At 51.0% G+C, this 26,726-nt stretch overlaps 2 protein-coding genes across 5 annotated transcripts; one reads left to right on the top strand and one right to left on the bottom strand.

Moving 5' to 3' along the window:
- The first annotated feature begins 2 nt into the window (after positions 1–2).
- On the top strand, positions 3–9,798 carry LOC127035781 (zinc finger protein 501-like). Of its 2 annotated transcripts, none has more exons than XM_050926049.1 (4): positions 3–161; positions 1,723–1,826; positions 3,567–4,710; positions 8,115–9,798. In XM_050926049.1, exons 2-4 carry the CDS (start codon positions 1,757–1,759, stop codon positions 8,167–8,169), a joined length of 1,269 nt encoding a protein of 422 aa, XP_050782006.1. In that variant the 5' UTR covers positions 3–161; positions 1,723–1,756; the 3' UTR covers positions 8,170–9,798. The 2 variants fall into 2 exon arrangements, with proteins under 2 accessions (XP_050782006.1, XP_050782005.1); XM_050926048.1 differs by having other exon boundaries at positions 3,564–4,710.
- A 2,957-nt stretch (positions 9,799–12,755) lies between these two features.
- On the bottom strand, positions 12,756–25,299 carry LOC127035510 (zinc finger protein 774-like). 3 transcript variants are annotated; one of them, XM_050925478.1, is made up of 5 exons: positions 25,168–25,299; positions 22,765–22,867; positions 22,318–22,483; positions 19,693–19,807; positions 12,756–18,333 (listed from the first exon to the last, which is right to left on the bottom strand). In XM_050925478.1, exons 3-5 carry the CDS (start codon positions 22,333–22,335, stop codon positions 17,651–17,653), a joined length of 816 nt encoding a protein of 271 aa, XP_050781435.1. In that variant the 5' UTR covers positions 22,336–22,483; positions 22,765–22,867; positions 25,168–25,299; the 3' UTR covers positions 12,756–17,650. The 3 variants fall into 3 exon arrangements, with proteins under 3 accessions (XP_050781435.1, XP_050781436.1, XP_050781437.1); XM_050925479.1 differs by lacking the exon at positions 25,168–25,299 and having other exon boundaries at positions 22,765–22,877; XM_050925480.1 differs by lacking the exons at positions 22,318–22,483; positions 22,765–22,867; positions 25,168–25,299 and adding an exon at positions 21,373–21,496.
- Between the last annotated feature and the right edge of the window lie 1,427 nt (positions 25,300–26,726).

The following is a 26,726-nucleotide window of genomic DNA, read 5'->3' as shown; positions in this document are numbered from 1 at the left end:
AAATGTATTGCAGGGCAGGCGGGGATTTAATTCAGCAAGGACCTTCCTGTTGCCTGGATCCTGGTGGTGCCTGAGCTCTGCTGCCTGCATCCTCCAGCTCCGGTCGGGACGCCCCTCTGCCCGGGGAGCCCAAGACACTCAAGCATCCCCCAGCAGGAGCGGTGAGTGGGGCGGAGAGGATCCGATCCAGGGGGAGGCAGCCCTAGGGGAGGGCTGCTGCCTGGAGGAAGCAGCCAGAGAGAAACGGGATATGGCGCCTGGGTGGCAGCGAGGGGAAGGAGAAAGGAGGAAGAAATGAGAACACGTGGGGGCGGGCTGCGCAGCCTGCAGCCCCGTCGTTCCCTCCAGCCAGTCTTTCCGTGCCTCAGTTTCCCCGCCAGCCACGCAGGGATGGTAACGTCGCCCTCACACTGGGTGGTGGTGTGGGATTGGTAAAGGCTCTGAGATGCCCCGGTGGAAGACGCTGCAGCTGCAGAAACTGCAGGATCCTGGTGAAAAAGGACGTAGGCAGAAATGATTGTGTATTACAATACGGCCCTGAGCTCAGGGTCTTGGTCCCAAAAAGAGCACCTTCTAAAGTGACAAGACAGGCAAAGGGTGGGAAGGGAAACTGAGGCACGAGCAGGGAAGTGACTTGCCTAAGGTCACGCACAACAGTTCGGTAGCAGGGCTGGGAGTGGAACTCAGGATGCCTGGGATTCAGCCACTAGACCATGCTGCCTCCCAGAAGTGCAAAAAGCAGCCATGGCAAATATGTTGTTATAGCAACTCCTCTCCTTGCTTATTAGCAGGATTTGAACATATGATCATGTGCATCACAGGACTGAACTGCAGTCACTCAAGCTGAAGGTGTAACTCTGCTAATTGTTATTAATAGCAGGGAGTTATCCTCTGTGGACCATTCACAGAGCCAAACACATCATACATTGTTATTAGGGCTACATGCACCCTGGAGCAACTGCTCATGGCCTGACAGCTCCTTATGGAGCAGCAGCTGTGCTCAACCCCAGAGGGGATGCAATCAGAACAGAGAGACTCATGACTACCCTGTATGGCTAGATGGTGGCGGTGGTAATGTGGGTTGCAGTATTGCAAAGCCTGAGAGCCAATAGATAGATCTGGATCACAAAGGGGGAAGGTGACTGGCTGGCCCAGTTTCTGTAGAATCGATTATTTAAACACTGGTGAGGTTTTAATTTCACTGTTCTTATTATACAATTAATTATATTAGGGCGCCTAGAGCCTTCTGGTAGAGTTGGGTGAATTTTTCAGCCGATTTCTAGTGAAAAATGCAGAATTGGCAACACCAAAACTTTTCACAATTTTGTGTCGATTTTACCAAATTGTTTGTCAAAAAAAAAATTAAAAACAAAATTTCCTTTCGACCTTTTCAAAACAAAAGGTTTCAATTTATCAACATTTTCTTGAATTTAATTCAAGCAATCAAAAACATTAAAAAATGCTTGAAAAAACCCCCACTTTGGTCAACCTGCAGTGATCATATTTTCAGTTTGTCAAAAATTTAGAAAAAAGTGTCCAACCAAAACTGAATTGATTGATTGATTAGAATGGCCAGAGAACCAAAAAATCTATTTTGTCAGCCAGCTCTGCCTTCAATAGGCGTCTTTGTTATCTTCAGTCTAAATAAATATATAAGCCGCTGCTCTGCAGATATTTAACAAGTCACAGCGTCTCCTATTTTCTCCCACCCTCCTTTTGCAGGTTGTGTGATCCTAATCCTGACACCATCTCTCACATGGAATGCAAGAAAGAACCCTGTGTCCCGGACCCCAGCGAATGGCTGAATCAAAGAGATGCCTGCAAAGGTAATGAATAATCAGAACTAGAGGGAGTGGGGGTAAAGTGTTTGGATTGTTTCTGGAGGATCCCAAGTGGCAGTTAGGCTTCATCTACCATCATTTGCTTTTCTGGAGCTCTTGTGTGCGCGAGGCGGCCAGCACTGGGTCTATGGACTACTTAATTCCCCCTTCAGCCCTAGTAGCTCAATGGGTCTTGAGTGAGCCTCTGGATTGCAGTGAATTTCACCCACTGTGAATAATGAATGCTTGTCTGAGTATTTGCAGGAAGTTCACAAGTAACAGTGATTTGAGGGCTGGAAAAATTGCTTTGGAGTAGGGAGTTGGTAGGAAGGTAAATTTACCTGCGTATATGGCATTGGGGAGACTGGTATTGGAATACTGCATCCAGTGCTGGTGTCCACATTTTAACAGACTTTGGACGATTGGAGAGGGTGCAGAGAAGAGTCACAAAAATGATTTGCTGGCTGGATAAAATGCTTTACTGTGAGAGACTGACGGAGCTGGTCTGTTCAGCTTAACAAACAGAAGAGCCATATGTGACTTGATTACAGTGTCTAAAGTACCATCCCAGGGAGAAAATGCAGTATACTCAAGGTCTCTTTAATCTAGCAGTGAAAGGCAGTGGTCTGTGGTCCAGTGGCTCCATTCTTCGCTATCTCCTGGTGGGCGTGGGCATTCCTGGTGCTCTTACTAAAACCGAACCGTATGCTCGCCTTGCACCAGAGATTTTCCAAAATCTGGCTGTGTTCCTGGGAGCAGCACACTTGGCAAAGCATTTATTCTGCTTGGTGGTGATTGCAAACGCAGGAGGCGGTCCATGGAGTTTGCCGCTCAGGGGTCAGAATGAAATGGAAGCGTTCAGTGCTGAGCTGCTGTATTTGAACCAGAGGATTGCTTCCATTTCCTGGGAGTCAATTGGCTACTCTTAGGATAGCAAGGTCAAAGAGCCCTGGCCCGTGGGATTGTGGGATAGGATTGACCGACTCAGGGTCTGAGGGTCTAGCTGCGTCCTCACTGCGAAATGATGGAGTTTGGGCCAGAGTCCCAGCTGGACCCACAGGCTCAAACCCATCCCTCAGTGGGGTCCTGGGGCCCAGGCTTGAGTCTGACAGAATTGTGTGTAGATGGAAGTGGGGGTTCAGCTCAAGCCTGAGTATGCACTCAAGATTACATTGCAGAATAAATGTACCCTTGACAATAAAATATCCATTCCACCGAGTCTCAGAGCCTGGGTCAATTGTCTCGGGCTTGCTGGGCTCAGGCTGCAGGGCTAAAAATTGTAATGTAGACGTTCGAACTCAGGCTGGAGTCTGAGCACCGAGAGCCAACCTCCTTGTGGGGATTCAGAGTCAGGCTGCAACCAACCCATGTCTGACCATCTACACTGCAGTTTTTAGCCCCACAGCCTGAGTGCCGCAAGCCCAAGTCCAGCCGTAGCTGTGCCGTGGGTCTTTTATTGCTCTGCAGATATACCCTTAGTCTCGGTGCCTCAGTTTCCCTATCTGTACAATGCTGTAATAGCGCTGCCCTGCCTCACCAGGGGTTGTGAGGATAAATGCATTAAAGAGTGTGAGGTGCTCAGATACAGAGGTGATGGGGACCATAGTAAATACCTTAGGTAGGCTGGGGTGGGGAAGTTACCCTGGGGTCATCAGGAGTGGGGGGGGGGGTTGTAGTTTCAGGGAACATGTCAGTACTTTAAAGAGCAATGTAGCCATGTCTGGAGTCTCCTTTTCATGCCAGCAGATCAACAGATCCTGAGCCAAATTAAAGAGGAGACCCCACTGCAGGAGGGCGCTGGGAAAGCAGAGTCGTGCGAGGCGTCAGCAGAGAGAGCTGGAGGGGACGTCTCACAGCAGATCCAGCCTGGGACAGGGGGAAACCCTGTGGAGCACGATCACCCTACCTCCACCACCCGACTGAGGGCCAGGCGACCCAGACGGGCTGTCACCCAGCAGAGTCGGCGGGCGGCTGGGGAAAACCTCACTGAGCGGGATGTCCTAGACCCACCGGCATCCCGGCGTCCCAGCACCTGCACCGCCTGCGGGAAAACCTTCAGGCTGAGCTCGAGCTTGCTGCGTCACCGTTGCATCCCGCTGGGTCAGAAGCCTTACCGGTGTGATGAATGCGGCAAGGCCTTTGCCCAGAGCCAGAACTTCCTGGCCCACCAGCGGGTCCACACGGGCGAGCGTCCCTTCCTCTGCACCCAGTGTGGGAAGAGCTTCTCCCAGAGCCAGAACCTGCGCACCCACTGGAAGATCCACGGGGGCCAGCGGCCCCACCAGTGCCCCGAGTGCGGGAAGAGGTTCAACAAGACCTGCAACCTCCTCAAACACCGCAGAGGCCACCAGGGCCACAAACCTTTCCGGTGCGCCCAGTGCGGCAAAGGCTTCGCGGAGAGCTCCTCCCTGATCCGCCACCAGCGCACCCACACCGGCGAGCGGCCCTTCCGCTGCCTGGACTGTGGCCACGCTTTCACCCAGAGATCCAACCTCGTCAAGCACCAGCGCGCTCACACCGGCGAGCGGCCCTACCGCTGCGAGCAGTGCGGCAAAACCTTCGGCAAGAGCTGCTCCGTCATCCTGCACCAGCGCATCCACACCGGCGAGCGGCCCTACCGCTGCGAGGAGTGCGGCAGGCGCTTCAGTCAGCAGGGCCACCTGGCTGCCCACTGCCGCATCCACACCGGCGAGAAGCCCTTCGCCTGCATCGAGTGCGGCAGCATCTTCAGCCAGAGCGCCACGCTGATCCGGCACCGCCGCCTGCACCAGCGGGAGAGGGAGCAGGCAGGGCAGGCGCCGCGGTCGGGAGAAGATGGGGGTTCGGAGAAGGAGGCACCGGGCAAGAGCAGTGCCCGGCGGGGGAGCGCGCGGCCGGGGAGCACCAATACGTAAGCATTGGGGTGGGGGGCGACGACCACAGCAGTTGTTGAGCCTTGATCCAGGGTAAAATGTGTGGACAGCGCTGGGGGGGTGGGGGGAGAGGACAGAGAAGCTCTGGCATGGGGGCGGAGCTAATGGGGGGCATAACAGAGACCCTGGTGGGGGGAGAGGTAAATAGGGAACTGTCATAAACAGAATGTTAAGGGTTAATGTCTCTTATACCTGTAAAGGGTTACAAGCAGGAAACTGGACACCTGACCAGAAGACCAATCAGAAGACAAGATACTTTAAATTCGGGTGGAGGGAAGTTTGGGTGTGACTTCTTTGTTCTTCTCTGGGGGGGGGGGGGGGGGGGGGGGGGGGGGGGGGATGGTCTGAGAGAGACCAGACAATACTACAGCCTCTCTAAGTTTCTTTTCAAATAGAAGGTAAAAACCAGGCGGCTTAGGCTTTTTAATTGTTTTACTCTATTTGCAATTGTGGATCTGGCTGGTTAACTTTTATATGTGTAGTTGCTGGGAATATTTTGATTTGTATTGGTACTGGGGGGAAAGTCTCTTTCTGGTATCTGTAAGCTATAGGACCCTGTATATTGACATCTTGAAGTTACAGAGATAATTCTTTACTTTTTCCCTTCTTTTATTAAAAGATTTCTTTTTAGAGAACCTGATTGATTTTTTTCTTCTGTTTCCCTTGTGTTATTCCAGGGGATTGGGATAACTCACCAGGACGGGTGGGGGAGACAGAAGGAGGGAGAGAGAAAATCTCTCTCTGTTTTCCTTAAATCTGTTTGCCTCTTTGTGGAAGGGAAGGGAGATGCTTCTCTGTATGGTGATTTAAGAGGTTAGATCAGTATCTCTCAGAATAGCCCAGGGAGGGAAATTCTGGGAGGGGAGAGGTGGGGGAATGGCTTATTTCTCCTTGTTTTAAGAACCCAAGGGATCTGGGTTCTTGGGGTCCCCAGGGAAGGTTTTGGGGGGACCAAAGGGTATCAGGCCCTGGAAAATTCCTGATTGGTGGCAGCATATCAGACCTAAGCTGGTAATTAAGCTTTAGGAAACTCATGCTAGTACCCATATTTTGGACACTAAGGTCCAGAACTGGGAAGGAATGCTATGACAGGAACACACAGAGCTCCTGACGGCAGGGAGGTTAATGGAGAACATCCATTAACCCAGAGCCCCTGGCATGGGGGAGAGGGGGAAATAGGGGGCACATGGAGCCCCTGGCATGGGGGTGTCATGAGGGATGCTTAGAGCCCCTGGCCTGGGGGAGGATGTGAAGGGGGGTGTTGCAGGGAGTCCCTGAAACAGAGATAATGGAGTGGCTGATATGGGACTAGATTAACAAGTTAAAGGAGGGTCATATAATTAATGCCCATCAACATGGATTTATGGACAATAGATCCTGTCAAACTAATGTGTTGTATTACACGTCTGATTGATGAAGGTAACAGAGATAATGTAAGTGACGTAGACCTCTGGAAGGTGTCTGAGTTGGCAGTGCATGACATTTTGATTAGAAAAAATTGAATGCTATAAAACAGGAGTTCTCAAACTTGGGGTTGGGACCCCTGAGGGGGTTGCGAGCTGTCAGCCTCCACCCCAAACCTTGCTTCACCTCCAGCAATAGGTTTATTATAGTGTTAATTAAAAACACTTTTCAATATATTTTATAAGGGGAGGGGGTCACACTCAGTGGCTTGCTGTGAAAGGGGTCACCAGTACAAAAGTTTGAGACCCCCTGCTATAAAATGACCATGGCCCACATTACATGGATTAAACACTGGGTAATTGATCGGTCTGCAAATGCAGCTGTAAACAGAGAATCATCATCATCAGCTGAGTCTAGTTCCAATGGCGTCCCACAGGGATCGAGTCTTGGCCCTAAGCTGTGTCATGTTTTTACCAATGCCTTGGAAGAAAACGTAAAAGCATCACTGATGATATCTGCAGATGACACACACTCTGCGGGGAATGGCAAATAATGAAGGAGACAGGTTACTGATACAGAGGGAGCTGGGTTGCTTGGTAAGCTGAATGCCAGCAGACAATGTGCATTATAGTAGGGCTATATGTAAACGTGTGAACAAAGACCGTTGGCCATAGTTACAGGATGGGGGACTCATTTCCGGGAAGCAGTGAGTCTGAAAAGCCTTCGGGGATTGTGGTGGATAATGCAGTGCTGTGACCAAAAGGGCTAATACAATCCTTGGATGCACAAACAGAGGAATCCTCAGTAGGAACAGTCGTGGTGTTTTACCTCTGTGTTTGGCACTGGTGCGAGAGGGCGGCCAGATGTCTGGTTTTTCAACCGGAAAGTCCAGTCAAAAAGGGCCCTGACAGTGTCCAGTCAGAGCTACTGACCGGACACCTAAAGTCCAGTTACTGCAGGCAGGGACCTGCGGCCAGGGTGACCAGACAGCAAGTGTGAAAAATAGGGACTAGGGTGGGGGGTAATAGGAGCCTATATAAGAAAAAGACCCCCCAAATCAGAACTGTCCCTATAAAATCAGGACATCTGGTCACCCTACCCGCGTCAGCCCCTACTCAGCTGGGGCCACCTCCTACCTGTTTTGGGCAGCTGCAACTCCCAGCCTCGGCTCTGCAGGGAAGTCCCACCCGGGCTGAGGGAGAGAAGAGGGGAAAAGCCGTGAGTGAGGGGGGGCTTGGGGAAGAGGAGTGAATGGGGGCAGGGCCTTGGAGGAGGAGGCGGGGCAGGGGTGGGACCTCCGGGGAAGAGGCAGGGGAGGTTCCAGCACTCCTGATGGAGTGTCCGTTTTTTAAATATTACAAAGTTGTCAACCCTCTGGTGCATGCTGCTGGAATCCTGGGTCCAGTTCTGCTGTCCACAGTTCAAGACGGCAGTTGATAAATTGGAGCTGGTTTAGAGATGAGCTGTGAGAAGACTTAAAGGTTTAGAAAACATGCCTTATGGTGAAGACTCAAGGAGCTTGATCTGGTTAGCTTAACAGATTGATGACAGTCCGGCTGTACCTACCCGGGAAACAAAATCTGACAATAGCCAGCTATTCAATCGAGCAAACTACATAAAAGGGCCAGTGGCTGGAAGTTGAAGTGAAACAAATTCAGACTAGAAATAAGGCAGTTTTTTTTAACAGTGCGGGTAAGTAACCATTGGCTCATCTTAGCAGCTCGGGAAATTTCAGCTCGCAAGGTTTAAGTCTGGTAAAGTTATAAGCAACTGAAAACAGGTTCTTATAATGAGAAGCATCAGGCAACCTTAACTAGACGTCGCTGACTGATGTGGCTGAAGAATACAGGTCAAAATCCTGCCAAGGAAATAGGAGGGTCTTGTGGAAAATGATGTATTCCAGATCATTACTAATTATACCTGCAGGCTGAATTTTTAAACATCTAAAGAATTGTTACTCTTGTCTGTATCTCTGCAGGGCTACTCCGGCCTGTGACATACCTTGGGCTGCGGAAACAGAGTCGCAGATGTAAAGACCATGTAACCTCCCAGTTACCCCTAGAAGGCACCAGCCCACACTTTGAGTGTGGGTTAAATCAGCTTCTCTTCTAATGATTGATTTAAAGCAGCAGGCCACAGGGACTTAAACAGAAAGACTGTGTTAGGTAATATTCCTGGCATTAAAAAAAAAAAAAATCAACTACAGGGCTGGACTGACTGATCGCCCAACACCTCTGCAAGCTGCTGCCACCTGCAGAGATGGCGGAGGCGAGGGGTGAAAAGCAAAGGAAACAGACCCAGCGTGAAAACTGGCCCAGTTCTTCGTCTTTCCTCTTGCATGCGTGGGTCTGCGGTGTGGCACTAAGAGAGGAGGGTTACGGGGCAGCACCATGACACCCCCAGTGGGGTCGTCATCGGGGCTGGGATCCAGCATCCTGATGTTAAATGGGCCGGTGTCTGCTCCCGAGCGTAGCTGGCCCTGCCGCTAACTGGAGACGCAGCCGCACTGCCTGCCAGGGTGGGCTGCGACAGGGATCACAGACGGCGTTTCATTTACTGACCAAATGAGCTGCAGTTTTGGCCGCCCAATCAGCTGTGCCCCAGAAAGCTACCGGCCGCCCCAGCTTTTAAGCTAATAAAACACGTCCAATTATCACCAACCAGACCCTGTTTATTTGATTGACATAACCGGTCTCTGCTTTTCTACTGCCCCTCCCCCTGCTCCCCAGACAGAGCAGTAACGGTGGGGGCCTGCCTGGGCGCAGCACGTTGCCCATGGCATTGCATTAATTCTGTTCATGTCACAGGGATGGTCAGGGGGACAGCACCTGCTCCCAGCTCAACCTCCAGAGTTGCTGCAGGGGAAACAGCAGGATCCTTAGCTACCCCTCCACGGGCACGCTTCACTCACCTCTTTAAAAATCCCAGGGTCCAGATTGGGGCAAACATTGGAAATTCCTAATCAAATACAAATTTCTTAGGGGCACTGGTTGGATGCCATTGGCAACAGCCACCCTTTGAACCCACTGATCTGAGCCAGGTGCGGCACGCCTGGCTTTTGTGGCCTGTCGTGCTGGCAGATTGCAGTAGGTTTTAAGTGGAACGCTCACTTTTAAGGCTGTCCCATGGCGGGAAGCAGCTAAACCAGATCTGCAGCCTGTAAAGGGTTAATTGGGCTGGGGAACTTGGAATAAGGTGTGTCATAAACAGATGTTAAGGGTTAATGTCTCTCTTACCTGTAAAGGGTTAACAAACAGGGACCCCAAACACCTGACCAGAGGACCAATCAGAAGACAAGATACTTTCAAATCTCATGGGAGGGAAGCCTTTGTTTGTGGGGTTTGGGTTTGGCTTTGGCTTTGTTCTCTCTGGGTCCTGGATGGGACTAGAGGTGTAACCAGGTTTCTGCCAATCTCCCTGCTACAGTCTCTTATCTATTCAGAATTGTAAGTAAGAAAAGGCGGTCATAGTCTTTTTAATTTGTTTTTTTTTTCATTTACATATGTGTACCTGCCGGAAGTAGCTTAAATTGTGTTTCTGCTGGAGAAAGTTTCTTTCTATTGTGTATAAGTTGAAAGACCCTGTAACTTTTTACCATCTAAAGTGCAGAGATAAACCTTTTACTTTTTCTTTCTTTTTTTATTAAAAGTTTTGATTTTTAAGACCTGTTTGATTTTTTTTTCTCCTAGTTAAGGTTCAAGGGAATTGTGTCTGTACTCACCAGGAAATTGGTGGGGGAGAAGGGAAGGATAACTTTTCTCTTTGTGTTAGATTCACGCAGCTTGAATCTGTATGGCCTCTGGGTGAGAGGGAAGAAGGGAGGGGGAAGGTAACACTCCTCTCGGTGTGGTGATTCAAGAAGTTGAATCAGGCGACCTCCTAGTGTTCCCAGGGCGGGAAGGAGCTGGGAGGGAGAAGGGAGGAGGAAAGGGAATGGTTTATTTCCCTTTGTTGTGAGACTCAAGGAATTTGGGTCTTGGGACCCCCAGAGAAGGTTTTTGGGGGAGACCAGAGTCTATCAGGCGCTCTACTCTAAGTCCTGATTGGTGACAGCCTACCAGATCTAAGCTGGTAATTAAGCTTAGAGGAATTCATGCTAGTACCCATATTTTGGATGCTAAGGTCCAGAATTGGGAATTATACTATGATAAGGTGACCCCAGGAGCTGGAGGAAAACAGCAACGACTGCACGTCTGTTCCTGTGAGCCCTAAGCTTCCCCAAGCTTGCCCTGTCAGCCAGTGGTTCTCAAGCAGGGACCCCCTGGGGGAGCCATCAGCAGGTTTTAGGGGGCTCGCCAAGCAGGGCCCAGTGTCAGACCATTGGCCCAAGCAGTTGCCCTGCTTGCTATCCCCTAATGCCAGCCCTGGCTTTTAGATGCACAAACCAGGGATTGTAGCCCAGGTGGGCCATGGAGTTTTTACAGCTTGTTGTGGGGGGGAGGTGGGGGGGAGAAAACGGTTGAAAGCCCCTGCACTAGGCAAACACCCTCCCGTCCCCGTCGGCTGCCTGGCCCGCTATGCAGCCTCGGGAGCTACTCCCACGTGCAGGGGGAGGCTGACAAGGTGCTGCCAAACCCTCTAGCAAAGAGCTGCCTGTGAGATGTGTGGGTGGGGAGGGAAGGGGGCCGAGAGCCTCCCCAGCCTCCAGCACCAAAGGGGCCTCGGTGGGCCTGACGTGTGTGGCAACTGGGCTCGCCCAGTTCCCACCCAAATCACTAGGGCCATCGCTCAGCCCATAAATATAAAGCCTGGAGCTGCGTCTTGCGCTGGCCTGCAGCTGGCAAACGCTGCGCAGGTGAGTGTGCTGGTACCGTGCTGCTCATTTCCCACCTACGTGGTATAAGGCGAGACGTGCCGCGATGGAGAACTGAGCTGATACGGGGGTTCTTTCTCCCTCTTTCCTGTTTTTTTCCCTTTGCACGTTTTCCACTAACTACGTCCAGTCCTGCCCCTCCTCCCCCCCCCGTGCTCTTTGTGGCAGGTTCCGGCAAGAGCCCTGCGTGACAGGGACAGGAAGAAAAGGGCTGAACTCCAAATCCCCCTCTCCGGGAGAGAGGAGGAAGGTGCTTGACTTTGTAATATGTGAGGGCAGCAGATAACGGCAGAGGTGTAACTCCCTGAAGTGTGTTCAGGGCCGGCTCTAACTTTTTTGCCGCCCCAAGCAAAAAAAAAAAAATGCGCCACTTCGCCGTAACACCCCCTCCTGCGAGCGCTGCACCTCCGAACCCCCACTTCCCCGAGTGACGCACCGCACCACTGAAACCCCCGCCCCCCCTTAGCGCTGTGCCGCCAAAACCCCCGAATGCCACGTTGCTGAAACCCCCGCCCCTCCCGAGTGCCGCACCGCCAAAACCCCTGCCCCCCGAGCGCCACACCGCACCGCTGAAACCCCGGTCCCCCTGAAACTCCTGTGCTCCCTTAGCACCACGCCAAAACCCCCGAGCACCGCTCTGCCAAAACCCCTGCCCCTCTCGAGTGTAGCGCCACCGAAGCCCCCGCCTCCCCAAACGCTGTGGTACCCAAGCCCCTGCCTCCCCAAGCACCTCCAAAACACCCCCTCCCTCCGAGCGCTGCCCGGCTGAAACAAAAACCAAAAAAAATCCCTCCAGCGCCGCCCCACCGAACCAAAAAACCAAACAAACCACGAGCACCGCCCCGCCCCAAGAACATACTTCGTCGGCTGGTGCCTGGAGCTGGCCCTGAGTATGTTGCACGTCTCACCCAGTCTCTGCTCCACAGAGGATGCGTGTCCATTACAGAGCTAGGCAGAGACTCGCAACTCTTTAGCTCACGCCAGAGCAGCTCCTGCTTTTCGCGCTGGCGTCCCTGGTTCAATCCCCCGTGTGGCAGCTCTCACAGAAGCTATAATGCAGAGGAACAGGGAAAGCAAAACCCAAACTTCTCTGTGATCTGGTGGATGGGAGCGTACAGGTGCTGCTGCAGCGCTGGCTTCCAGCCACACAGTCGGGGTGAGGGCTTCTCTACACTTAAAATGTTACAGCTGCACTGCTGTAGCGGTTCAGTGTAGACACTACCTACTCTGAGGGGAGGGTTCCCCCACTGGCGTACGTAATCCCCCTCCCTGAGAATTCTTTCCATTGACCTAATGCTGTCTACACAGGACTTAGGTTGGCTTAACTATGCCACTCAGAAGGGTGAATTTTTCACCTGTCTGAGGAACACATTTATGCTGACCTGTCTAGTGTAGACCAGACCTGAGATTTTGAAGTCATATGAATGGATCTGGAGACCCCACTCCTATAAGAATGAAGGGGAACTTGGACTCAAATCCTCACAGCCTTTTCTGCAAAATCTCATCCCAAGAGAGCTCAGTGGCACCTAGTCTCACAAGAGTTATTTTCCTTAAAGCCCCACCTCCACAAGTCATGAGGGTCAGTCTCCATTTCAAAAGTCAGTGTCTAGCTCTTGTGGTTGTGGAGAAAAGCTGGTAAGCAGGACCCCATATGCCCTGACAGCAAATTAAAAGTACAGGTACAATTTATTATTGGTTTTTATATCTCAAAATTTTTAGGCCAATCTGATGCTTTTTTGGGGGAAGGGAGGCTCATGATTTGTGATCACTCGGGGCAAAGACAAGAATGAAACCAGACCCCATGGAACAGATTTTGTTTTGTTTTTAATTAAAAAAAACAGTAGCCACTAGTTTATTGAAGTGAAATCCTACAAGTTATTCAACATCTACCAGCAGCCGTTTTTCTGCAGTTTTATCCCGGCTTCTAGGGCAACACTCAGGCACAGGATGGTGCAATGGATGTTACTGAGCGGCATGCCAACTGCCCTGCTCACAACAGCAGCAAACTCTCCACAAGAGAGTTTTAAACTGACCCCAGCTGCCGGCTGGGAGCAATGGAAATGGAGGCTGCTCTTTCTCCAGCCGTGGCCAGGCGATTGCTCTTGAAGACCACAGATGCGAGTAACCTACTGCTCATTGAAAACAAAAGAAAAAAAGAAAAAAAAAAAAAAGAGATACCGAGATGCTGCAGAAGTGCCTAGCATATAAATGCGACTACGCTTGTCTTAGTTTTCCTCTCTCATTAAAGAACAGGTCGGCTTCTGCTGCTCCATCCCCTCCACAAAACATCTTGAAATTAGAGGAGTATGGAGTGGAGATGGGGGTTGGCTGCCTATACATAGACTGACACGGTGCAATCCCATGTGGACACTCTTAATTCAATTTTGTCCAGAGCATGGTTAGTGGGAACCAGATTAATTATGGGTTTCGGGAGGAAGGATCATGGGAGTTTGACCCCATGCCCCATGATCGCATTAGCCACTGGCAAGTATCCCACAATCTATTGCAAAAATTCCCAGAATGCCCAGCTGCAGCTTGGCACCCTGGGATGCTCCGTTACACACTTACATCAGTACAGGGCGGACGCAACACTTTGCGAGCAATGTAGCTCAAAGCAAGGTATGTACATAAGGTCTAATCAGCTTAAACCAAACCCAAACCTATTCTAGCCTCTGCTGCAGTCATTCCTCATCAGATGCTGGGATTGGCAGTAAGTGCATAAGGGAGTTGGGGCCTGATTCTCATTGGAATCAGGCCTCTCACTCAGCTTCCCGGCCTTAAACTAACTGGCTCTACTCTGAACTGGAGATGAGTCTTTGGATAGTTTGGATTGGGATTTGAACCTCCAGAGTTCAGGGTTTCCACTGAAGAACTTCTCATCCCCATGTTACTTTGTATCTACCTATGAACCTATTCTACCCTAGCTATATAGTTAACCATGCTACTCTTAAATCCTATGTACACTGACACTGTATTTTATAGTTCTCTAAGCTAAATTTGCCTCAGACATTAAAAAAATCTGTCTCTATTACAGTGATATACATATGTGCATGTGGGAAATACCCTCGTTCAAGATCACGATCTCGGTCTTTCACCAAACAGGTACCAGTTCGACACAGCGTCGGTATCCCTTGCCATCAGAATTCGAATCTCTTCTGCTAGTGATTTTGTCCATCCTCCAAAGTTTCAGCTAGAGTCTCCATTTCAGAACTTTGGTTCACGACGCAATTGATGTTTTGTTGGGTTTTTGGACAGTTAAAATCTTGGGATTCCGGTGGTTGTTTTCATGATCAAATTCCAGTTTTCTCCAGGGCATGTGGCCATGACAGTAGTCATCAAAGGCTGATGTTTAAGGACCGCACCGTTCTCTACTTATGCAGTCTTGTTTCACGAGTTTCCTAGAGTTGGGGTTTTCCCCTGCCTGTGTCTTCTTCTAAATCTCCAAGAAACTCTTTTACTTTTATCCCCCAGGAGCTTCTCAACTTGCTTGTCATTTTGTGCTTGGATCCTATGGATTTCTTTTTGCTTTGACAGATGCCACTGAGTTTGGATGTGAGCTAGTTCAGACTGAGTAGCTATCCTGAGTAGCTCAGTGAGATCCAAGAACCTTTGAAGGTTCCTCTTCACTCACTGTGATGGTCTCCAGATTTCCCAGAGACCATCTTAAGAACATTCATCTCATGAAAAGACTCTACCTTTTATTTAAAAAAAAAAAAAGGAAAAAAAATGTTTTTTCTTCAGTTCCAGCCCTTTTTCAAAGGAGTTGTCCTTGTTTAAATATTTACAGCAGGTCTCAGCATTCCTGGCGATCTTCCTTGACTTGTCCCATCACTCGGACCACTTTGGTTTTGCTGCGGGCACTGCATGTTCCTGCACCCAGATCCTCATTTGTTTGGAATTTCTCTGGCCTGTGTCATGCAGAAGGTCAGACAGGAGGTTCAGGTTGGTCCCTTCTGACTTTAAAATCGGAATCTATGACTTCCCAGCCTTCTGCTCTGCAAAGTCCATAATCAGATCGGTGCCTTTGCTGCTACTCTTCCTCGGATTTCTTATGGCTCCCTTTACACCAGAGGGTCTCAAACTGGGGGTTGGGACCCCTCAGGGGGTCATGAGCTTATTACATGGGGGGTCACGAGGTGTCAGCCTCCACTCCAAACACCGCTTTGTAACCAGCATTTCTAATGGTGTTAAATATATATATATATAAAATGTTTTTAATTTATAAAGGGGGGGTCACACTCAGAGGCTTGCTATGTGAAAGGGGTTACCAGTACAAAACTTTGAGAACTACTGCTTTACTGGAGAGAATCTTACTAAAAATTTGGTCTTTGCTCCTTGCTCCGCAGTCCTCTTTGCTTCTCTGCCTTCCAGGACTGCTCTCCCTATCCTCTGTTTGCAGCTGGGGGCCCTGATTCTGCCACTTTTCGTCCACTGGATTGAAGTGACGTTCAAGGACCCTTCATCCCTGGCATCAGCTCCTGCTCTCTCCACTTGCAATCTCTCTCCATCAGCTAATCCTCCATTCCACTTCCTTCAGCCTCATCTCAGCAGGTGGACCTACTTTTCTGCTCTAATGATGGCAGGTCTTTATTAAGCTGAAGATCATCACCATTCACCTGAACAGAGGTGTGGTGGAGACAACCACGTGCAGTTTTATGAGCTTCTGCTTCCATCTTGGGTAAGATCTATTTTCACCTCATTCACATGTTCATCGACCTTCCTTTTCAGCCTGGATTTTACCTCCATAGAGAATCCAGCCTATCAGTGTTTCCCAAAGAGTGAAGTGTATGTCCCAAATGGGACGTGTGAAGAATTAGTAGGCGGAAAGGGCGGGTGGACCTTGTAACTCTTCTCTAGATTCTCAGCTTTCACCTGGTCATTAGCTGTTATGGTTGCGAAGAAAATCTTGGAAGCTGATGCAGCAGCAACACCTACCTGAGTTTGAAGAGAGCCTGAAACAAAAGCTCCACGCCCAGTTCATTTCAACAGGCACTAGCTCAGAGGCCAATGGCGATGCTTTAAATACCAGTGTTGTGAGCTATTTCGATGCTCACTGAAGTATGTGAGGCAAGGCTGGGTCAGATGATGAAGATCAACAATTCACTGCTCATCTTGGGTACAGCTTCTAACAACACATAGTGGTGGTGGTGGGCAGGGGGGCACAACTGATTTCATTTTGCTAATATAGGGGCTCAACTTTCACGTGTTTTGGAAACACTGCACTATACAATGGTGATTGCTCTTGGCTTGTGCTGTTTCCGTCATTCTCCATCAGCTTCCTCTCTATGTTCACGTGGACCTTCAGCTCTGGTCAAGAGAGATCTCTGTCCGTTCTCCAAGCCATATTCAAAACCTCAGTCTCCAGCTGCTTCCTGCTCTTTTCAGGCCACAGATACACCTTCCATTCTTTGGAATGGCTTCAGAAGAGGAGAGAACCTTTGAAGGTTTCTCTTCACTAGGTGGATCTTGAGAACGTCTTTGGATATTACTTCAAGAGCATTTGCCTTATGCAAAGTTTTGTCTTTCCGAAAAAGAAAAAAAAAAAAACCATACCAAAAAACATCTTTCTTTCTTGGATTTCAGATCTTGTTTGAAACGCCTCTCTCAAAACACGTTCTTTTCCCTTGCTCTGCTGTTCCTTCAGAGCCATACTCATCAGCCTGCCTCTGCTCAGTGACGTTTTGGGACAGTGCGTGGACCATCTGAGAAGGCTGGCATTAGAACAGAGCCATTACATGCACCTCGAGAGAGAGGAGATGTGACAATAGCCTGTACATGCCTGAATCAGGGCTGTTAAACTGTTAGGAGGCTGGGACGGCGGCTTCTCTCTCACTTCAGTGGGACTTAAAACACAGCTGAGCATATGCCAGGACCTAGTGCTATGTGGTGCTAATGCTAGAATGTATCTAAATAAACACTATGCACAGCTGCTCAATATGCTACATAGACACTCATGTGCTCCTGATCCAGCCATGGCTCTGACTTAAGCCTGGTGATTGACTCTCTAGTCTTACATTGAATTCCCACCTTTGGATGGATGCTAGGAATCTCCATCATGGATCCCAGGATCCTGGCGTTCTTTGCAATGTCAGCATACCCCTCTCCTTCGGGTCTGCTGCTCACCGCTGCCGGGTGCTCCCGATGCCCTCTCGCTGCTGCTTTGTCGGTGCAGTTTGCGCCGCCTTGTTGATTTCATTCTCGGGACGGCTCGGCATTGTTCAGTTTCACCAATAAGGCAGTGACAGCCCCTGGGTGGGGAGTCTCTCTGGGGAAACTGAGGCTTAGATTTTTCAAAGGCGCCAAAGGGAATTAAGCACCCCTCCAGGCTGTGATTTTCAAAGTCATCTGAGGGATTTAGGAGCAAAGTCGATGAGGCTTAAAGAGCCATAAGCTCCACTGTCATTCAACCAGATGTAAGCTCCTAAATCCTTTTGGCATTTTCAGAATTCTCTGACAATATAACAGGAATCACGCACCCAACTCACCTAGGCCTCCAGCCTTGGTCAAAAGAGCATAAGTAAATAGGAACTGTCTCCCATCTAATCCCACCGCCAGCTGTCCCTAAGCAACAGAGCATCCCCCAAGCCATCCATGCCACCCCCCATCCCCTCCCTGCAAGGAATCCCCCATCTCACAACCCCCCCACACCCTACCCTACCACCTCTTCTGTATCCGATCTATCCCCCTCTCCCCGCCGCCTTCTATGCCACATGCAGCTTCTGGTGCCGTCTCAGTTGCGACTTGTGGCGGAAGCTCTCGCCGCATTCGATGCATATGTAGGGCTTCTCGTCGGTGTGGGTCCGGCGGTGGCGGATGAGGTTGGAGCTGACGCTGAAGCGCTTCCCGCACTCCCCGCACTTGTAGGGTTTCTCACCAGTGTGGGTGCGCTGGTGCTGGATGAGGGCGGAGCTCTCGCTGAAGCGTTTCTCGCAGTCCCTGCACTGGTAGGGCTTCTCACCGGTGTGGATGCGCTGGTGGGTCACCAGATTGGAGTTCTGGCTGAAGCCTTTGCCGCAGTCAGCACAGGTGTAGGGTTTTTCGCCCGTGTGGGTGATCTGGTGCCGGATGAGGTCGGAGCTCCGGCTGAAGCCTTTGCCGCACTCGCTGCAGATGGTGGGTCTCAGCCGGGAATGGGACCGCCGCAGCACCAGGATGTCCTTGAGTTTCCGGAAGCCTTTCTCGCACTGGGTGGCGGATTTAACCAACCTCTTGCCTGGGGTCTTTCTCCGCTGCCTTTCCGGCCGGCCCTGACTCTCGCAAGCTTTCTCCAGATTGGGACTCTGCGAGACAGCCTCCCTGAGGCTTTCAGAGACGGGCCCCTGCGGTTCAGCGCCTCCCTCTTGGGGCGTTTCCCCCTCGTTCTCACTCGCACTTCCATCGGCGGCTGGAACAAAGAGAGAGAATCCAGTCCCAGGCTGAACACAGAGAAGGCTGTGCAGACTAGTGGGCAGTGCTGGACCGACACTTGGAGACATGGCTTCTATTAGTGCCTCTGCCACCACTTTGGGCAAGGCACTTTCCCCCTCTGTGTTTCTGTTTCTCCTCCCACCTTTTGTCTAATTGGACCCAGATCCTCACATGTATTTAGGTGCCTAATTCTCACCGGATACCAGGAGGCAATGGGCCATTATAAACTCTTCAGGGGAGGGGGGTGCTGGAGAAGGAAGGTGGCCCAATGGTTAGCGCATTTGCTAGCATGCAGGAAACCTCAGTACAACTTCCTCCTCCACTACCCGTGTACAAGTCCTCAGGCTCTCTGTTCCCATGTGTACGCTGGGGGGGGGACGGCCCTGCTCTGCCTGGGAGGATGACTGCTAACGGCCATGTCACGGTGATGGGAGCCGTATCAGTACCATAGACTGCCTCTCCCTTTTGTACAACACCTCCCACCAGGGGACCCTCCGCTTGTTTGGGGGAATCATTACAAGTAATAAACTGGAGAGAGATTGTTGTAAATATCCAGCATAGAATATCAGGTTTGGAAGGGACCTCAGGAGGTCATCTAGTCCAACCCTCTGCTCAAAGCAGGACCAATCCCCTGATAGATTTTTACTCCAGTTCCCTAAATGGCTCCCTCAAGGACTGAACTCACAACCCTGGGTTTAGCAGGCCAATGCTCAAACCACTGAGCTATCCCTCTCCCAGCTCCCCCTAGACTTGGTCGCTGGGACCCTGGGATCACCTCCAGAACAGCTGGGTGCAGAGAGGGGATAGAATTGGAAGTCAGTGAGGACAGGTGGAAAGCTTAGAACTGACACCTGCCATGAGGAGAGAAATGGCGCCTGTAGTATTGAACTAGATGAGAAGCAGCTTGTTGGAAGACACTTAGCTGGAGCTGCAGGGTGCTGGATAATACCTAACTCCTACACAGCACTTATTCCCTCAAAGCGCTTTACCAAACGGGTCAGTATTATTATCCTTTTTACAGCTGGAGTAACTGAGGCGCGGTGACTTGCCCAGGGTCACCCAGAAGCTCAGTAGCAGAGCCAGGAATAGAAGCTAGATCTTCTCAAGCCCAGACAACTGCTCTATCCACTAGGCCACACTGGCTCTTAAAACAGAAGCCCCTACACAGCCTGCTCTAAAGAATCAGGCCCGTCAGCGCAGAGGCATACCGCAATACACGTTGCAGCCGCTAGTGGGAGACAAAGCCATCCTTTTATTGCTTGCAACAGCTGTGTTGGGATTTCCTCTCTCTCTCTTGCAGGCTGATGTCCAGGGGCTGCTTTGACATCTCCCTTACCTGCACAGGTGCCTCCTGGCAGCTGCGCTTCCCTCAAGTCTTGGGAATCCCGGACACGTGGCTCTCCCTCTTGTTCCATCCAGACTATCACGTGAAGCTCAGGAACCAGGAAATCCTGAGCCCAAACGAAAGACACAAGGCAAATAGGCAGGTGAGAACAGGGTTTGATAACCAGTCACTGAGGCTTTGTTAGAATGTGTCCCCCCCCGTACCCCTACAGGATGGGGAATCCCAGCAGATCGGATACGGTGCAGGGAATTTCTTCAGGATCCTAGGATACTTGAAGGGCAGAGGGTGGCGAGCTCAGGGGAAGGACCTCCATGCACAAGGGGACTTGGCTGGCTCAGAACCAGCCTCTGTCCTGAATCAAGCCTCTTGCTCTTTCTGGGGAAACAAACCAGCAAAATCAATTAATCATGGTCTCGGGCTATTCCTGGCCCTGCCATGAGCTTGCTGGGTGACTTGGGCTAGTAACCGCCCTGCTCTGTGCCTCAGTTTCCCCTCCCAACTTTGTCTTTAGCCCATGAGCTTTTCAGGGCAGGGACTCTGCCTTGCGCCGCATCTGCGTAGCACCTGGCATGATGGGGCCCTGATCCTGGCTGGAGCCCCTAGGTGGTAATGTAATATAAAGTAATTGGAATAATACCATGGGAGAGAACTAAGCTAAGGTTCACCAGCGACTAACCCCAGATCCTGGATCCCAGCCCCTGCTCCCCTGCAGTAACCCCAGATCCCTCCCTCTGCTCCCCTGCAGCACCCTCCATCCAGAATCCCAACTCCTGCTCCCCAGCAGCCCCTCCCTCCCTCCCCCCACAATCCAGGATCCCCTCCCCTGCAGCCCCTTCCTCCCCCCACCATCCAGGATCCCCTCCCCTGCAGCCCCTTCCTCCCCCCACAATCCAGGATCCCCTCCCCTGCAGCCCCTTCCTCCCCCCACAATCCAGGATCCCCTCCCCTGCAGCCCCTTCCTCCCCCCACAATCCAGGATCCCCTCCCCTGCAGCCCCTTCCTCCCCCCACAATCCAGGATCCCCTCCCCTACAGCCCCTTCCTCCCCCCACAATCCAGGATCCCCTCCCCTACAGCCCCTTCCTCCCCCACAATCCAGGATCCCCTCCCCTGCAGCCCCTTCCTCCCCCCACTATCCAGGATCCCCTCCCCTACAGCCACTCTCCCCCCACCATCCAGGGATCCCAGCCCCTGCTCCCCTGCAGCCACTCTCCCCCCACCATCCAGGGATCCCAGCCCCTGCTCCCCAGCACCCCACTAATCCACAGCTGCACTACAGTGCAGCTAACCACTAACCAAAGAAGGGCACACTCCTGGGTGCCCCCACCTTGGCACGGGGCACTGGGGTTTGGAGCCCAGCTGCCAAGGTGGCCACCGTCCCTATAACCCTTCTCTCCCCTGGGAAGCCCAGCAGGTCCGGGCACACGCCCAGGAAACTCGGTTGCTCAGATCCTCCAGGCCCCGGGGGCGGGCGCGTTGCAAGCCCCTCGGTAGCCTGCTGGCCCCTTAGGCCGTGCCGCCTCCCCCCCGCCCTTGCAAGGGGCGGGGGTGCAGCCGCCTTGGCCTTGTTCCCCGCCCTCCAGGCTCCAGGGGCAGCAATTTCTCGCCTCCCGGGCTGGCGCTTCCCTCCCCCGGGGCAGCCTGTCCCTGCGCCTGCCCGGCCCCGGCTCACCGCAGCGGACGGGCCCGGGCTCTCGGCTTCGGGGCGCTCTCCCGGCCGGCGCGCGGGGGCTGCAGGATGAGGCTCCCCGGGGGCTGCGGGCTGCAGCGAGCCGGAGGAGGCTGGGAACAGGAAGGTCCCTGCTCAATTCGCTCCCCACCGGCCTGTGAGCTCCAGCAGCGGGCGGAGGCTGCCGCTCTATGGTCGGAAGCCTGCGCGCAGCCCGGGGACCCGCCGAGGCTCGGGGGCTGCCCCCCGTGCGCAGCGCCCGGGGATGGGGGGGGAGCGCGTCCCGCTGTCACAGCGCCCGCCTAGCGCGGGCACAGCGCGCTTCAGCCTCTGGCGCACGGCGCTGTACTAAGGGGCGATGCTGAAATCCGCGGGGCCAGAGCCCCGGCGGGTGGAAATCTGCTATAGCGCCATTGAACTCGATGGGGCCAGAGCCCCCAGCTGCTGTAAATCAGCCAACAGCGGCGCTGAAATCCGTGGGGCCATAGCCCCAGCGGTTATAAATCGGCCACAACTCCATTGAAATCAGTAGGGGCCTGATCCCTAGCTGGTGTAAATCACCCATAGCGCTCTTAACTTCAGCGGAGTTACAGCTGATTTACACCAACAGAGAATTTGGCCCACTTTAACGTCCTGCCTCAGGGGTTGGCAACCTTTCAGAAGTGGGGGAGGGGGAGTCTTAATTTATTCACTCTGATTTAAGTTTTCGTGTGCCAGTAATACATTTTAACGTTTTTAGAAGGTCTCTTTCTATAAGTCTATAATATATAACCAATCTATTGTTGTATATAAAGTAAACAAGGTTTTTAAAATGTTGACGAAGCTTCATTTAAAATGAAATTAAAATGCAGAGCCCCCCCGGACCAGTGGCCAGGACCCGGGCAGTGTGAGTGCCACTGAAAATCAGCTCATGTGCCACATGCCATAGGTTGCCTACCCCTGCCCTACCTTGTTGCTGGTTCTCATTCATCTTCTCTTCTGTATCCTTGGAGAAAGTCTGGGCTCTCTTGTTTCTCTACGACGCCGTGCCTGGAAGACCATAAGAGCTGGCTTTCCAAGGTGCTCCCCTGGTTCCACATAGCAGCTTCCCCATGATCTGAAGAGGAGCCGGTTACTGTTGGGGATGGAAGGAAGGAGCAGGCTGACCCAGAGGCAGATTCTTTATTCCGTTACTTGTTCCCCTCGACCCAGTTGTCGAGTAAGCCCCAAGTTAATCACATGACATGCTTTTATCTAAATTAATCTGCAAGTACCCACATTTACTACAATACCCTCAAAACCCTTATTTAATAATATGAATGCCCAAATAATGAATATTAATAGCTATATACTGAATATAATTATCCCCTCCCTTTACTGCTTACAGCATTAAGCGTAGGCTACAGACATTTTTACCTTGAAGATACATTTCTTTGCAGTAACTGTAGCCACAGGTTCCCTTAATCAGCCGTTCACTGGGGAGGGAGAAGGGGCCATGACCCCAAGCTCGTTTATATAGCTGGGAGAGGAAGGGAGGGAGGGAGGAAGATAACACGTCTTCATACACACAGGATCCTTCAGACAACCGCATTCCTTATGCAGCTGCAACGCTTATCTATCCTTAACACGCAGAAGGGAAGGGGGAAGGATGGCACCTTTATCAAGCGAAGAAATAGTGCCTGCCTGTGCCTTTACTCCCTATTACCATGATAGCCGATACCCAAGTCTTTACCTATCCCTATCATACCCCAACAGGGCAGGGAGGAGGCGATTAAGGTAACAATGCAGTGTGCAGAGACTCATCCGATAGTTGGGATTTCTTAAAGCCCCAGCTCTTGGAGTCATGGGGTTCGGTGTGAATCTCAGTTTGCATTAAAAAAATTAAGTTTGTTTCTAGCCTTCACAGTAGTAGAGAAAAACTGAAAAACGTGACCCCTAAAGGTTCTAAATTAACCCTAATTTTTTTTAATCCCAGGATTTTTTAGCCAATCTCACGATTTTGGGAGGCACTTCCCTTCCCCTGGGTTGGCAAGACTGGATTTAATGTGAGCCCCACACCAGCTGTCTAGCCTTTGTCTAGTGTTCCACAGGCATCACAGGAGAGGAGCATTTTAAGGCTTTGCTGATTTTTGGTCGAGCAAGCTCTGTACACAACCAGTGGCATTTCCCTATTTGTCTTTCCATCGGTCACGTGATAGCTTCTGAATGCAGTGTCTCATCTAGTCCAGACTCTCAGTGAATGTTCTAAGTGCAGAATCCTATTGATCTGGAGGAAATCTGGAAAACCAGAAAAGTCTGATTTCCACTCGTGTAAGTAAGGGGAAAATTTGGGGTCCAGTCCTCTACTGGGAGGATCATGTTATCCCACAAGAGCTGGTCCAGACGGGAATAAATTATACTGTATACAGCACAAAACTGAGGCACCCAGATAAGGGCCAGGTTTTACAAACCGCAACGAGCCAAATTTGCAAATGAGTAAAAGACTCAGCGTGCACCCAACACACTGAAAATCTGGCCCCCAAATATCCTTGTCGTGTGCCACCTCAAAACCATCCCGATTGGTTCATTTGCTCTGCATGTCTGCCGTACTCCATACAGCTGAGAACAAGGGGGATTGCTTTGTTCTCTTCTCCCTGGTCCAGTAGAACTTTACCCACAGTCTGGTGACAATCTTAAGCGTGACTGCCCAGTTTTTGTTAAGATCTCTCTGTTTTTCTGTCCTTTCAATCACTTACAAGCCGTACGCCCTGGTCTGTAAGTGACCAGTTCCTGGTATTCCAAAATCCTGGACCCAGCCATGTTTTGGGTCTTCCTGCTGTTGACTCTTTATTAAATGGTACACCAGTCTGGCTGCCCACCCGACCACCCTTGTGGTTCTGCTTTCAGGTTTAGCCCTCCCAGAAATCACTGCTGATCTCCACCCACCTGGCTGCTAGAGAGAAAGGATCTAGATACACTCCTCTGCTGCCCCTGATTTCCTGGGCTGCCTTATGGGCTGATCTAAATCCCCCCCACCCCACAGCTCAGCTTCTCTATGGGAGCAGAAGACAAGAAACCAGAAGACAAAAATGTTCTAAAATATATGGTCAGGAGGAGATTTTCAGAAGCACCTAAGAGATTTAGAAGCATGAGTTCCACGGACTCTCAGATGCTTTTGAAAGCTTCCCCCTAGGTGTCCAAATAATACGGCCCTCATCCCCTTAATGGGAGGGCCGATTATCCCACATCTCCTGCTGTGGGGTTCTCGTGCTGGCTACTGTCAGAGACAGGGCACTGGGATAGATGGACCTTGGGGCTGATCCAGACTGGGAATTTGCTACATTAAGGAGGGGAATCGGGTTCCTCATCCACATGGATCCATCGATGTTGGATCAGTTTGGAGCTCTGACTAAAGCACTTTCCACACTGGGTGTGGACCATGTTCACTTATTTGAACCTGTGTGAGCTAGTGGACATCACACTGGACTGGGCCTTGGGAAACCTGGGATGACCTTGGGCAAGTCACCTCTCTGCTGTGCCTCAGTTTCCCCAGTGGTAATATGGGAATCATGCTATTGCTGTCCTCTGTAAAATGCTTTGGAATCCACTGACAGAAAGCGCTATAGAAGAGCCGGGGATTATTATTATAGACAGCACGCTACAGGGCGTGACTAGGAAAAGAGTGACAGCCACCTCTGTATCCTTGCCTCTTAGCTCACCTCATTAAGAGGTGCCTGGCTCAGATTTCGATAGCACAGGCAATGATTTTTTTGCCTCCCTTGTTTGCTTTTCCCAGGGGAAGGGCCATCTCTCTCTATGCCTGCCCTCCTCCTAACTCACCGGCTCCTGCTGCAGGATGGGGACAAGTTACTCCCCTTCTGGGGTCATCAGTGGAGAAGGGGATCCAGCCATTGCAGGCAGAAGGAGCTGAGAGCTGTCCCAGCAGCAAGGCTCAGCCACTTGGTGTCAGGGGGAGGCTGAGAACAGGAAGGTCTTCGTTAAATCTCCCCTCATCTCCACTAAGAGCCAGATGATTTGGGAGCTCTATGGTTGTAACCCTTTCATTTCCTAGCTAGGAAGGAAAAATCCATAACAATGGAGCAATTAGAGTGGAGCATTGCAGGCCAGGGGCTTTATTTGTGTGATTAAACCTGGAAAAAAAGGTCTCATTTCTGCCCACTGAATGCAAAGTGCAATACCAGGGACATGTGTTTGCTGAGGACGCAGGCAGTACCACTGGCTGATCAAGGAGCCAGTGGCTAAATCAAGGCTGGTTGCCCAACCACTGGCTTCAGTTGCCCACAGGTGTTCCATGGCTACCATCACAGATACGGTTACCAACAGGGCTGCTGGGAAGCCACTAAAGCCCTACAATAGTTATTATTTCTTTTATGTATTATGATAGTGCCTAGGGTCCCAATTAGGAATTGGGAGAGCCATTGTGCTAGGTACTGTACATACAAGATTGTACATTACAAGACCCTGCCCCAGATTACTCATGGTCTAGATTGATGACAAGATGCAACAGGTGGATAAAAGACAGAAACTGGTTGTGAGGAGGGGGTAGGGAGACACAGGAAAGAGGCAATGTAATCTAGTGGGTAGTGTAGCAGTCAAGAGACCATCAGTTTAGTCCTGGTTCTGCCACTGATCTGCTGTGTGACCTTGGACAAACCACTTCACCTCCTGTCTGACTTGTCTATTTAGATGATATGCTTGGCAGAGCAAGGACTGTTTCTCTGTGTTTGTCTAGTGCCTGGCACAATTAGACCATGGTCTTGGTGGTGTGATTTTTTTCTTAAAGCCCCAGCTCCTGGAGTCATGAGATCATGTGAGACTCTCTGCTCGGTAAGTTTCTAGCCCGCATACTTGCTGAGATAAGCTTGAAAATGTGAAACCTAAAGAATAAAAAAAAAGCCCACCATTTATTGTTAAAAATTTCAGTATTTTAAAGCAAATCTCATAGGGGCCTGACTTATAATTTTGAAATCCTTGAGGTTGGCAATACTGTTGGTTGGGTCCTCTAAGCTCTTTTGTAAGACAAACAATTAGCAGTAATAAGCAACGGCAGGATGAACGAGTCTGACATATGTGACAAAATGGGCTTTTTCTGTAATATTTCCATGAATGATATGGATGGCAGTGACTTGACTATGGATTGCTACCCAGTGGATGCAAAAGAGCTAAACAGATGCTCCTGGGGCAGAACAGGAGGCTTGAGATGCTTGTGTCACATAACAGTCGCTGACTTGAATGGGTCAGGAATAGCTAAATCTGACCCATATCAACGAAGGATCCCAGACAGACAATGGGAACCCCAGGGACTGAACAACGGCTACCTAACAAAAGGAAACTCCAGCAGGTGGAACACGCGAACTCCACATGGGTCTGCTGGAGGA

Source organism: Gopherus flavomarginatus, chromosome 16, assembly GCF_025201925.1.
Source record: "Gopherus flavomarginatus isolate rGopFla2 chromosome 16, rGopFla2.mat.asm, whole genome shotgun sequence".
NCBI classification, from domain to species: domain Eukaryota; kingdom Metazoa; phylum Chordata; order Testudines; family Testudinidae; genus Gopherus; species Gopherus flavomarginatus.
The sequence above is the reverse complement of the archived record's forward strand: the minus strand, read 5'-3'. Positions and strand labels throughout refer to the sequence as shown.